Source organism: Gossypium raimondii, chromosome 4 (assembly GCF_025698545.1).
Source record: "Gossypium raimondii isolate GPD5lz chromosome 4, ASM2569854v1, whole genome shotgun sequence".
Taxonomy (NCBI): Eukaryota; Viridiplantae; Streptophyta; class Magnoliopsida; order Malvales; family Malvaceae; genus Gossypium; species Gossypium raimondii.
The window spans coordinates 46,310,877-46,322,943 of NC_068568.1; the positions used below are offsets into that span (position 1 = coordinate 46,310,877).

A 12,067-nucleotide genomic window follows, 5' to 3' on the forward strand; every position below is an offset into this window, starting at 1 on the left:
TAGTTTAACTATGAAAGTCTGCAAAGGAAGTTATGATCTAAGAATCCTTGGGTGGAAAGATGAGAAAGCCAATATAAAGGTACATTATGGCAAATAGGCATACAACCAAGTAAGATAGAGGACAACGAACATCCCAAATGAAGGGAAAGTGTAATGAAGGAATGGGAAGAAGTAAGGATAAGATTCACTGATATGGTAAAGTATTTGGAATACAACCGAGTAGCTCAGAGGATCGGGTGAAGTCCGCCACCCTGATAAAGAACACTCACCTTGAGTGAGCAATGAGTAAATTTTATGTTTATTTTATTTTGCATTTGTTACCCTCGTGCGATAGGGTTTATCTACTGATCGCAAGATTTGCGAGGTTGATTGAGAACTCAGAGAAAGGACCAAGCCAGACAGTGTGAAGATCGGAGATTGTAGACAGTGAGAGTTATGCACATAAGAAGGGGTACCATTGAAGGCTTCACCTCAGTATTATAAGAATGAAGCTAGATGACATACTTAGACTTTGGATTTTAGGGACAGTTAGCCCTTAACTAAATCTTAAGAGTTATTTTGTAAACAAATGGTCTGTATAGAGACAGAAACATTAAAATACCAAGTTTTGAACAAACTCGAGGCTTTTGGTATAAGAAGTATAAGTATTATTATTCCAATATAGTATGTTTTATAATAGTTAGCTGATAGAATTTAGGATAAGTTAATCCGGTCCTTTGTAACGCTCCAAATCTAGATCCGGCAGACAAGTCAGGTGTACAGTGTTACAAAACTGATGCATAGTTGGCTCCAAGTCTGACTAAAAAGGTTGGGATGTCATGCATGACCTTTCTAATTTACTTGTCGATGGTTGAATGATATGCATTGTTTCCTTACTACCGGGTACTCTCCTTTCTGATAGAACCACCCCTGCCCATGCTTTAGAAGGTTAGAAATTATCATCCTATATAATTTCCCAATACATGTACTATTGAGCTTACTAGCCTCAGAACTTAACCCACAATGCATCATCCATCAATCAATGATATTCTTGCCCCTTAACATTTATCCTATGAAATTTATCAATGTTTTATGTGTCGGTCAAAATATCTTGTACAAGCTAATCTATTGTTTCACCATATTATAGTGTTGTTACACTATAATATGGAAAAAAATGATGGGTACACACATCCTGGATAATGTATACTACACGAAAGTTATCTTAGGTATGATGAAAAATATTGCTTTATCTAGGTATGACATCCATAGAAACTATAAATATACACAAATACAATTATTTTCATTAACAGAAATAATGAATTGCACTGGATGCAAATACAACATCAACATACCTCTTCATTGGTTGATCAATTATATATTGTCCTATCCAAGTATGGTTCATTCTATAACACGTGTGATCCAAGTGACCCTTAAATCTGTTCAAATATTCAATGTAATGGGGGATTATAAATATTGGTAATTGAATACATCTTAAGACATTATATACAAGTATATTTTACCTTCTATTAAGAGGGGTGTCCCATGACTAGAATGGATGAGTGCTAACCATGGCACTGGTATCCTTGACCATATTTACAGAAGTAGGCAACAACCATTTCGTCAATTCATTTTCAAGATTCTCTGCAAAGTGCCCTATACAGATAGGCTAGAGTCGTTGAACCCAACTGAATGTACAAACTATCTCAAAAGAATCGAGTAGAGGAAGATACATGATAGGACCTTGTTGCCGGACTTGTTTGACAACAACACTCCTCCTACCACCCAAAGCGTCCAAGCTCTAACGTATTGATTCATCTTCTCCACAGTTGCATGTGGTGGAGGGGCCACTTAAACAAGCCTCACCAAGAATGTGTATCTCACTCAATTCACATCTAATTTGTTCTCATTCTTAGATTGCATAATACCCAGTTATCGATCACACTCATATGTTGTCTCAATATTAGTAGCTTCAATTATTGCATGCTTGTCAATTGGAAAGTCAGTTATTAAAGCAATGTTTTCTAGCGTTATAGTCACTTCCCTGCATGAAAAATGTAATGTATGCATTTTTGGCCTCCATCATTCCATGAAGGCAAAAAGCAACTTCAGTATCATAATAATTTTGCCTTCATAGATGTCATATGTAAACCAATACTTTTCAAGTGATCTAAGATACATCCATCGGCTTCCAGAAATTTTAGATTTTGTCAAGCATGAATAACTCGTTCTTCTTGTTGTTAAAATAAACAATATGTAATTTCACAAAATCTAAAAGTTGAAAAAGAAATTACAAAAAAAAAAAACTAATTGAAAATTTTACCATATTAATTTAAGTGCATAGTTTACTAAATGTTCTTTATGAAATCTTAATGCGACTATCTTGTAAATAAAATCATGGATGTAGACTTCTTTGTATTAAATAAGTTGGTTGAATCAATCGTAAATGGTTAAACTTTACAATCTTAAATGTGTCTCCCATGAGAGTCGAATTACTATTTACTATACTTTGTAGTCTTACTCTTATGACATACAAAATATACACTCATGTGGTGATTTAACTATCCTAAGCTTAATATTTATAGGTGACAATGATTCTCTAAAGAAAAAACTTCTTGAAAAATATATTATAATAAATAATGAATAATCGCAATAATCAAGTAACGAACCTGTGAAATTCAAATTTACTTTTTTACGTATTTTTATCTATTTTCCTTTTTAAAAAACCTTTCTCAATGGTTTAATTGAATTTTTATAACAAAATTAGTACGATTGGATTGGTTTCGCAGAAACGGCTCAATAATCCCAAAAAAAAAAGATCATCCTATAAATTAATTATCGAAATGGATCATTTGTTACAGTATTTTTTTTTGTATCACTTATCTGGTTGGTTGACACCACATGAATTTTTTTTAAAATTTTTTTTATTGGTATCGTTTGACACATTGGCGGCACCAGACTACAATATAATTAATTATTATATTTATTATATTATAAAATAGTTGTTTTAATTTAACTTATTTATGAGAAATGAACCCACAACCACATAATTAAAAGTCACACCCTCTACCACCTAAGCTAAAATAACTATTTTGTAACATAATAAATATAATCACTAATTATATTTTAGTTTGGTGTCATCAATGTGTACAACCCATTTTGATAATTAATTTGTAGAATAATTTATTTTAATAATTAAGTTTTTTTTTTTGAATTATTAAGGTAAAAAGACCGAGAGAAGAGGTTTCGAGAAAGGGCAACTGGTACGCTATTGAGAAGGAAAAGTCACCAACTCTTAAAAGAATTAAAAAATAATTAAGAATTTATAGTAACAAAAGTCATTTATGAGAGGCTGATTTTGCATGATTAACTATTATTTGCTAAAAACAAAAAAAATTATATTTTATCTTTCTAAAATTTTAATTTAATCAATAAGTGATGTATAATTGTAAAATATATTACATTTTCATAAAATGAATTTGAGTTCAATTTTAGATATGATTTCATTGGGAGAGATAATCACCAACTTTGAAAAGATTAATTTTCATAAATTTTAAAACGAACATAAACAATACCTTAATAAAAAGAAAATTATAATTTAGATTTAAATTTAAATTTAAATTTTTTATCATACAAAATTTTACTTAAGATAGATTAAAAAGATATATCATTTTCTTAAATTTTCTTTGATTGAGAAACAAACTCTGATAAGTAAACTTTGTTTAATTAGGATATTAATTTATTAATTGTATTCTTCTTGTTATATATCGGTGATCACCAACTCAAATTTTAGATAGGATCCGAGTCACCTATCCGTGACCCAGATAGGTCCCAACAGATGGTTGAATGTGAGACGAATCGCAAGAGGACAATAAAGGGAGTTCATGGACCTAACTCGCGGATCTAGCTCGCACAAATCAAGAGAAGGCCATGGTCTCATTTCACATGCATTCAAGGAGCTCGTAGAAAGGGAGACCACGTGCTCCGCAAGCGACCCAATGTGAAACACGTGTCTAGCAGGCCTGAAACCCACACGGAATGTCAATACTAGGAATAGAAAGGACTACGTGCTTCGCAGGTGACCTAAAGTGAGACACGTGTCCAGCAGGCCTGAAGCCCGCACGGAATGTCAACATTAAGAACAGCGGAGTCAAGACAAAACAATAGAATCATATCGTAAACTATAATAACATATATAAATACCCAAATACTCCATTAATAAATCACGAGACAAAAGCACTCATCACTTCTTAAAAGTCTAATTGCTAATATAATGTGGATAGTTATTGTAAGACTTTTTTGTCATGACCGTAAAAGAAATATTAAAAATAAAAAGGAAGTCAAAAAAGAAAGGGAGCAAAAGGAATAATATGTCAAAAGTACTCTTTTCTTCTTGTTCCACCGAAAGGCATTTTGTAAGAGTTGATAATAATAATAGTTGTGTACCGCGTCATAATATTAATATATTAATAACTTTTATACATAAAATTTTAAAAATATTTTATGTGACATATTGTATTTATTTTATTATTTTTAATAGGTTTAATTCGTGATTTGGTTTTTAAAAATACTCATTTTGTCACTTATCACTTTAATATTTAAATTCTTTTTACGATACTTAAAGCATCAATCATTTCTCAATTTGGCACCTAAAGTATATCTTTATTATATTTTTTAGTCCAATTTTTACGGACGTTAAAAAAATCTCAAAGTGCCATGTGACTTTTTATGTAAAAATAAATATTTTTATTTTATTGAATGTATATATACATTAAAAATATAAAAATGAAAATAAATGTATAGAAAAATCAGAATATATATAATCTAAAAAGTATATAAGTTATAAAAAAAGGTAAACAAATTGTAAAAATTATAGAAAAAGAAAATGTTTAAAAGAATTTTTTATAAAATTCTAAAATATATAATTCTAAAATTCTAAAATGCATTTAAATTTTAAGTTTATTTTTGCAATTACTTGAAATTTAAATACTTTTTATTTTTATAAAAAATTTATTTTCATATATTATTTTGGTTTTTTAAATTTCTAATTATATATTTTAGATTTCTATAAAAATTATAAATAATCTTTATTTGTTTACATAAAGATGCCACGTGGCACTTTATGATTGGCTATAAATTTTTTTTAAACTTTTGTCAAGAAATTGACTAAAAAATATAATAAAGGCATACTTTAAGTACCCAATTGGGAATTGATTGATACTTTACATACCAAATTGGGAAAAAAGATTAGGTGCCAAAATGGGAAATAATATACTTAAGGGGCCAAATCATGAATTAAAAAATAATTCTAGGCTAAAAGGCTTATGATAGAGGCCATGAATTTCAGTAATTTGTGTACCACGTGTATGATCACGATTCCTCGTAAAAGATCATAAATAAATAAATAAAAACCTATCCATGCACCGCAAACACGCTACAAAACACCCTCTTAAAATATTTCTTTTATTTTTTTAAATTATTTAAAAAATAAAAAATGAAAATAGGAAAACAACTTTGAAAAGAATTCCGTGACAGGCGGCGTCACGCCATTTTTTTAAACACGGGCTTACCAATATTGCATTCAAAATCTACGCGTGGCAGTTTTCTATTGGTCATAAGCATCATATGTTTTTCTCTCCACGTGTCTTCCTCAGTTGCATCTCTTGCAACCGTACAAACCGGATCCAAAAAAGTAAATTTTTGGTTAAATTTGCAATTAGTTCCTGTACTATACCAAAATTGTGAATTTAGTTCATGTATTCTTTTTATCAAATTTATTTCTTGTACTTTTCGAATTAATCAATTTTAGTCTTTATATTTTTTAAATTTTAAAAGTTTAGTCTTGATCTAAATAGTAACAATTAAATTAGATGTGATAATATGTATGTTTGCAAAATTTTGAATTAGCAAAATCAATTAATGTTTAATAGCTACCATTTGATCAAGACTGTAATTTTGAAATTCGAAAAGTAAATAGATTAAAAATATTAAATTAAAGAATAGAGACTAAATTCACAATTAACGCATTGTATAGGGACTAATAACAGAACTTAACCAAAACTTTATTTTAGTTTCCAAACGGACCCACACAATATTTTTAATCCTTTTATATTTTAAGCCGTGTTTGCTAAAATACGCTTGATGGCTCTGTACGCTGAGTCCAGCTTCCACCGTTCTCTTTTCATTTCATCATCTTCTTCTTTCTAACGCATGCAGAGAATAACACAGAACGGCCCACTGTTTTATTTATTCCTCACTCATTAAACCATACATTTCTTTTGTTTTTGTTTTATTTTATTTTATTTGTAAATTTTAGCAAAACCCAATTCCATTTTTTGTTTGATAAATTTAATCTTTGATTCTTTCATTTACAGCAATCCAATTTCAATAAAAAAAAATGGAATCTGAGAAGTCAAATTATGGTGCGATAATGGTTTACTTCACGAAGCCTTCTTGGGCTTTCCTTGTTCTTCTCTTTACTGTTATAGCAATCCTTAGTCTTCAAATCTCTCCAAAAGCTATTATTCTTCCTTTCCCACTCTTTCCCGTTCCCGGATCATCCGAACTCGACTTCGAATCCGATTTCGACCCCGGAAGTTGCGTCGCAACTTTCGGTGAGTTTCCAGAGAGGAAACACGTTATGTCGTTGAAGGACTTCGGGGGAGTTGGCGATGGGAAAACGTCTAATACGGCGGCGTTTAGGAAGGCATTAGATTACATGCAACGTTTCAGTGAGAAAGGCGGGGCTCAGCTTAATGTCCCCCAAGGAAAGTGGCTAACCGGAAGTTTTAATCTCACTAGTAATTTCACATTGTTTCTTGAACAGGGTGCTGTTATCTTAGGATCTCAGGTCAGTTATGCTCTGTTTCAAGTTGTTTAATTTATTTGGTTTATACTGGAACCTGAAAATTTAAGTTTTGTGATTACTGGGTACTGAGAATAAGCTTCTTTCATAGTCTTTTGAATTGTGGGGGATTATTATGCCGTAAAATAGAAAAGAAAAACAGTGTGGGTTACTCTGTTTCCCCTGTATGAATGCTTTCTTTCTTCTTCTTCTTTGAGTCTTTCAGTACTTAGCCTTTCTAATGAAAGCTCATTTTCCCCATTGTCAGCCGAAAAATAAGGAAGAAATGAAGCTTTGTAATAGGTGAAAGAAAAAGAGAAGTGCCTTTACCTAAAAGTTAGGTGAAAAGAGAGGGCAGATTTTCAATTACTGCTCGTTTGAAACATAGCTAAGTTTGGCCATGTCATGTTTATCATGCTTTGATCTTTCTCATAGCCCTTTTTCCTTTTTCTTTATTAGTGAAACAAAGTTGGTTGGTGGTGCTGATGTGCAACTTCAACTAAAGGGACCCCATTAATTGTGCCGTCTAAATTTTGTTTCTCATTTCAGTTTATATTGAGCTGTTTTTCTTGTATAGATTTGACTCTAGGAAGAGAATGCCATGAATGTTTTGATCCAATCAAGATATATGTGTTTGTTTTGGTGAATCAAGTTGGTTGAATTAGAAATTTTGTTAATGCTACGCAGCAGCTTGTTTAATAAGTTAGATATTAGGTCATTCTAATTTACTTACTCCATTAATTTGTTTATCAACTTTGTGCCAGATATAAGTGCAATGTAGTGGTGATATGTGGATGATCAGTTATAAAAGTGCCGGGTTTTAATTTCTTGTGTTTGTGAATAATAGGACCCTGAGGAATGGCCTATTGTAGAGCCATTGCCTTCTTATGGTAGAGGGAGAGAGAGATTGGGAGGAAGACACATAAGCCTTATTCATGGAGATGGTCTTACCAATGTTGTTATTACAGGTATTTTTTTTTTCTTCTTAACAATATGAAAAGAGAAAGAAGAGTTGTTGCTTTTACGTAAACAAGTCGAGAACTAAACCAAACTTCTGTCTTTACAGAAAACATAATTTTCTCATTGCCTGTATAATTAAATAGATCTTCTTTCCACTAGTTCTTGAGTGTAAATGGACTCCCCTTGAGTACTATTTAGGTGTTCTTCATTTTTAGTACATTGAAAAGCATAACCTTGATATCATTTTATATGGAGTGTGAAGTAGCATTGCATTTATTTCCTGACATGTTATTATTCCTTTAGTTGAATTAGCTAAAGCTACCCCGAAATGGCATTATAGATTTACATTTTGCAGTTTGATTCATTTGACAGAAATATTTTATATTTTAAGTTTAGCTGACCACTGATAGAAACATCATCTACTTATTCTAAACATTCAGTAAATATTCAATGGGATCTTAAGCAGCTAAAAAATTGTTAGTGGATGGTACTTCAACGGAAGCCATCCTAGGAGTTTGTTTTGTTTTGCTTTCAGTAATACAAAATCAATGCCTTTGTTATGCATGCTTAGGCATTATATTGAAAAGAAAAATGGCACTTTGATCTACTATTTCTACTAGACTAGTGACATCATTTACCTTATTTAAAAAATTTACCATTACCATGCCAACTTCTACCATGAAACTTGTATCTGATTTGGACGGTTTATCAAGCATGTGTGATGAGTTGTTCTAGTTTTGTAGGAAATAACGGGACAATTGATGGCCAAGGTCGAATTTGGTGGGAATTGTGGTGGAACAGAACACTAAACCACACAAGAGGCCACCTCGTAGAACTGATGAACTCTCGTAACATTCTTATCTCTAACTTAACCTTCCGAAATTCACCATTTTGGACGATTCATCCCGTTTACTGTAGGTATGAGATCTCTAAGTTGTAGTAGTTCATCTAGTTTCATTTGTTTATTTATTTATTTTGCTAGCTTTTATATTTTGATCCAATAAGAGGATAAGATGCACATCTTTATGCTTGATATTGTTTGCAAAACTGAAAAAAAAAAGAAAAGAAAAAGAGAGTAGTAAAACCAGTTTTAACAGATAGAAGATTAATATCTAAAGATATCGCAACTATTTACCTCCTCTCATTTCAATATTTACACCCCAAATTCACTTGTAGGACAAAACAAAAAGAACTTGAGATTGTGTTTAGTGCCCCATTGCTGCTTATCACAGTTTTCTCAATTATAATAATTACAGGAAGGAAACTAATATCTAGTTTTTGTTCTTTTTCCTTCAGCAATGTAGTTGTTAAGGGCATGACAATATTGGCTCCCCTTAGTGCCCCAAATACTGATGGAATAGACCCAGGTGTGCCAGTCTCATTCTCCATCTTCTTGTGTACCTTATTCCCTATTGTATCTCATCTGTAGCAACCTAAATCTCATAATGGAAAAATCTTTTCCAACATCCTCATTTAACTTTATGCAGACTCCAGTACCAATGTATGTATCGAGGACTGCTATATTGAGAGTGGAGATGATCTTGTAGCAATAAAAAGTGGATGGGACCAGTACGGCATCAAAATGGCACGACCAAGCTCAAACATAAAAGTGAGGAGAATCTCAGGCACTACACCAACTTGTTCAGGTGTTGGCATTGGTAGTGAGATGTCTGGAGGGATTTTTAATGTAACTATTGAAAATATGCATGTTTGGAATTCGGCAGCTGGGGTCCGTATAAAAACTGACAAGGGTAGAGGGGGATACATTGCAAATATCACCATAAGGAATATAATGATGGAACGAGTCAAAATTCCTATTAGGTTGAGTAGAGGCTCGAATGATCACCCTGATGATAGATGGGATCCTAAAGCCATTCCTAAAATAAGGGGGATTTTCATTAGTAACATTGTTAGTTTGAATTCAACAAAGGCACCAGTACTGGCTGGTATTCGCGGCGCATCATTTGAAGGGTTATGCTTTAAGAATGTTACTTTACTTGGACTTTCCCCGAACGCGGCATGGCACTGTGAGTTTGTTTCAGGTTGTACAAATGCTGTGTTTCCATTGCCATGTCCTCACTTGCAGAACAATGGCTCCTCAACATGTTGCTCATAGGCTCAAGTTCGAGGTGAGTACGTTCCTGACTGCATACGGAAATTTCACTTCCACCCACAACCATGGATGCTCTGAACAAACTGGATTCTAAAGGTGAATCATTTCACAAGTATCATTAGTCTGAGCTTCATTTGCTCATGAAAGTGGGGTTGTGGATGGAGGGGATACTGCAATTTTCTCAGATTAGATATGAAGATTCCATGCATACTGCAATTTTGTCAAAACACATAATATTCATTTGAGTAGTTGTGATTGCTAGGGTTTCCAGATTTGTCTGGTATAACTGTATTGCAATATGGTTTAGGGTTGATTTAAATTTATCACTTGTGTAACAAATGTATGTCATATATGGTGGTATATAATATTTATGGATGCCTGTTAATTTATATTAAAAGCTATGAGTATGATATTTGCTTAGTTAATATACATACACATCTATAGGGACCAAATGGGGATAAACATACATATGTACATATGAAAATAAGCATCATGGTGAACCAATACCGCAAAATTAAGAAAGATCCATCTGGAAAGTGTTTCACTAGTTTATTCAGCACCATACTTCTGTTTAACAACAAATACCACAACATTCTCTGGGTGTTTCACTAAATAGCACAACAATACAGAGAAAATTGAGAAAATTACATTGGGATGTCTTCACCATTTCCAGAAAACATTGGAACCGCACTTGTATTTGTCCTTCCCTTCACACTCCAAGGCCAAGTCATCAGAGATGAATGGTACTTTCTGCATCAACAAAACCAACAATATATATATGCTCAAATATCATCGTTATCAACCCTAAACCTGTAAAAAAACAAAGATAAAGCGAGTTGGAACCTTTTGTTTTGCAAGATCCTGGCATCCTGTAAAGTTCTCAGGGAACTTGCAGGTGCCAAATTGAACAGTGTATGCTCTTGCAAAGTTTGCTCCACTTGTGGCCAACCTCTTCTTGTCATTCAACTCCTGCGTTTTCTCACCCTAATCTATGTTAACACAAAAATAATGAATCCCCTACCATGTTTGACTGATATTTTTTTTTTCAGTTTACAGTTTTCGTAGCAAACATACCTTGTTAGCTTTGCTCTTTTCAAGGTAATCATCAATGACCCCAGCATTTGCAGAAGAAGCAGCCGCTGTGGTGAAAAGGGTAGCTGCCAAATACAGCATAGCAGCTCTTCTTCCTTCATTGCCACTTGATTCTTTGGAACCTGAAACTTTACCCTGTTGTTGGGCACTGATCATTGGCAACTTGTGACCACCAGGCAAAACTGGGGAAGCAACTGAAGGCACTGAGGGGGTCTTGGCATTAAGCCCACTGCCTGAGATAGCATAGTTGCATGCCAAAACGCTGGAGTTCATGGCTGCCATTGCGACAAATGGGACTAATTGTTTACCACAGAAAATGAAGCTTAATTGGCGTTTTAATTTTATTTTTTGACAAAATCATTCAGTATGATAGATTTGTGATCGGGGATATTTGATAAGTTAGTGATGTGGAAAGAAGAGATGATGAATTGGATAAATGATTGTGGGTGGAGTGTGGATAAGGTGAGATTGCCTCACTCCTATTGGCAAACCTTGGTCTTCATGTTGTGTTTTTCGGTGTAATTAAAGTTTGTGTGGCAAGCTTTAATTTTGGGTCCACTTTGGAATCTAAAATTTGTGGCTTGTATATCTCTACCTCGCAGGGGAGTGAGGGCAGATAAGGGTTGAAAACTTGAAATTGGGACTTCTGCCTTTTTCCTTTTGCATATAGTGTTTTGCTGTACTTTAATTGTTTATCACGTAAAAAGTTATTAGCTTATACAGACCCTTTATTTCAAATTGTCTCTCTTGCAAATGTTGCATGAAAATCTTCTACACAAGGATCCAAGTTTCCATGGGAGAACTTGTACGTGAAGTAAGATAAGTGACACTAGAGGGTGGAACAGCCATTTTGTCCATTATTTGACAATTTGTATATAAGAGTTCATTATGAATATGAAAGTTTGATGATGGAATTGGTGCAAAGTGACACAATGGTAATCTAAAACCATGATTCAAATCAGATTAAACCCCATATTTTAACGTACACTACTAATCATAATACAACCCCAAATCTAATTTATCAAATAAGACTAGACCAAGAGTAAGTGTCACGCCAAGCGCTTTAAGAAAGTAATTAGGAT

At 33.1% G+C, this 12,067-nt stretch overlaps 2 protein-coding genes across 3 annotated transcripts; one reads left to right on the top strand and one right to left on the bottom strand.

The window, feature by feature from the left end:
• The first annotated feature begins 6,129 nt into the window (after window positions 1-6,129).
• LOC105779828 (probable polygalacturonase) lies at window positions 6,130-10,290 on the top strand. The gene is made up of 5 exons (XM_012603771.2): window positions 6,130-6,826; window positions 7,668-7,788; window positions 8,524-8,698; window positions 9,077-9,147; window positions 9,268-10,290. Exons 1-5 carry the CDS (start codon window positions 6,374-6,376, stop codon window positions 9,894-9,896), a joined length of 1,449 nt encoding a protein of 482 aa, XP_012459225.1. The 5' UTR covers window positions 6,130-6,373; the 3' UTR covers window positions 9,897-10,290.
• Window positions 10,291-10,407: 117 nt separating this feature from the next.
• LOC105779830 (photosystem I reaction center subunit N, chloroplastic-like) lies at window positions 10,408-11,449 on the bottom strand. Of its 2 annotated transcripts, none has more exons than XM_052629729.1 (3): window positions 10,968-11,449; window positions 10,737-10,877; window positions 10,408-10,643 (listed from the first exon to the last, which is right to left on the bottom strand). In XM_052629729.1, the coding sequence occupies exons 1-3, from the start codon at window positions 11,265-11,267 to the stop codon at window positions 10,554-10,556; spliced, it is 531 nt and encodes a 176-aa protein (XP_052485689.1). In that variant the 5' UTR covers window positions 11,268-11,449; the 3' UTR covers window positions 10,408-10,553. The 2 variants fall into 2 exon arrangements, with proteins under 2 accessions (XP_052485689.1, XP_012459226.1); XM_012603772.2 differs by having other exon boundaries at window positions 10,737-10,862; window positions 10,968-11,439.
• Between the last annotated feature and the right edge of the window lie 618 nt (window positions 11,450-12,067).

Excerpts from the sequence above, each read along its gene's own strand:
- LOC105779828 (XM_012603771.2), top strand. The coding sequence starts at position 6,374 with ATGGAATCTGAGAAGTCAAATTATGGTGCGATAATGGTTTACTTCACG. Across the intron at positions 7,789-8,523 it reads TACCAATGTTGTTATTACAG|GAAATAACGGGACAATTGAT; the intron begins GTATTTTTTTTT and ends CTAGTTTTGTAG. Across the intron at positions 9,148-9,267 it reads TACTGATGGAATAGACCCAG|ACTCCAGTACCAATGTATGT; the intron begins GTGTGCCAGTCT and ends AACTTTATGCAG.
- LOC105779830 (XM_052629729.1), bottom strand. The coding sequence starts at position 11,267 with ATGGCAGCCATGAACTCCAGCGTTTTGGCATGCAACTATGCTATCTCA. Across the intron at positions 10,878-10,967 it reads AAAAGAGCAAAGCTAACAAG|GGTGAGAAAACGCAGGAGTT; the intron begins GTATGTTTGCTA and ends AACATAGATTAG. Across the intron at positions 10,644-10,736 it reads AGGATCTTGCAAAACAAAAG|AAAGTACCATTCATCTCTGA; the intron begins GTTCCAACTCGC and ends TTGTTGATGCAG.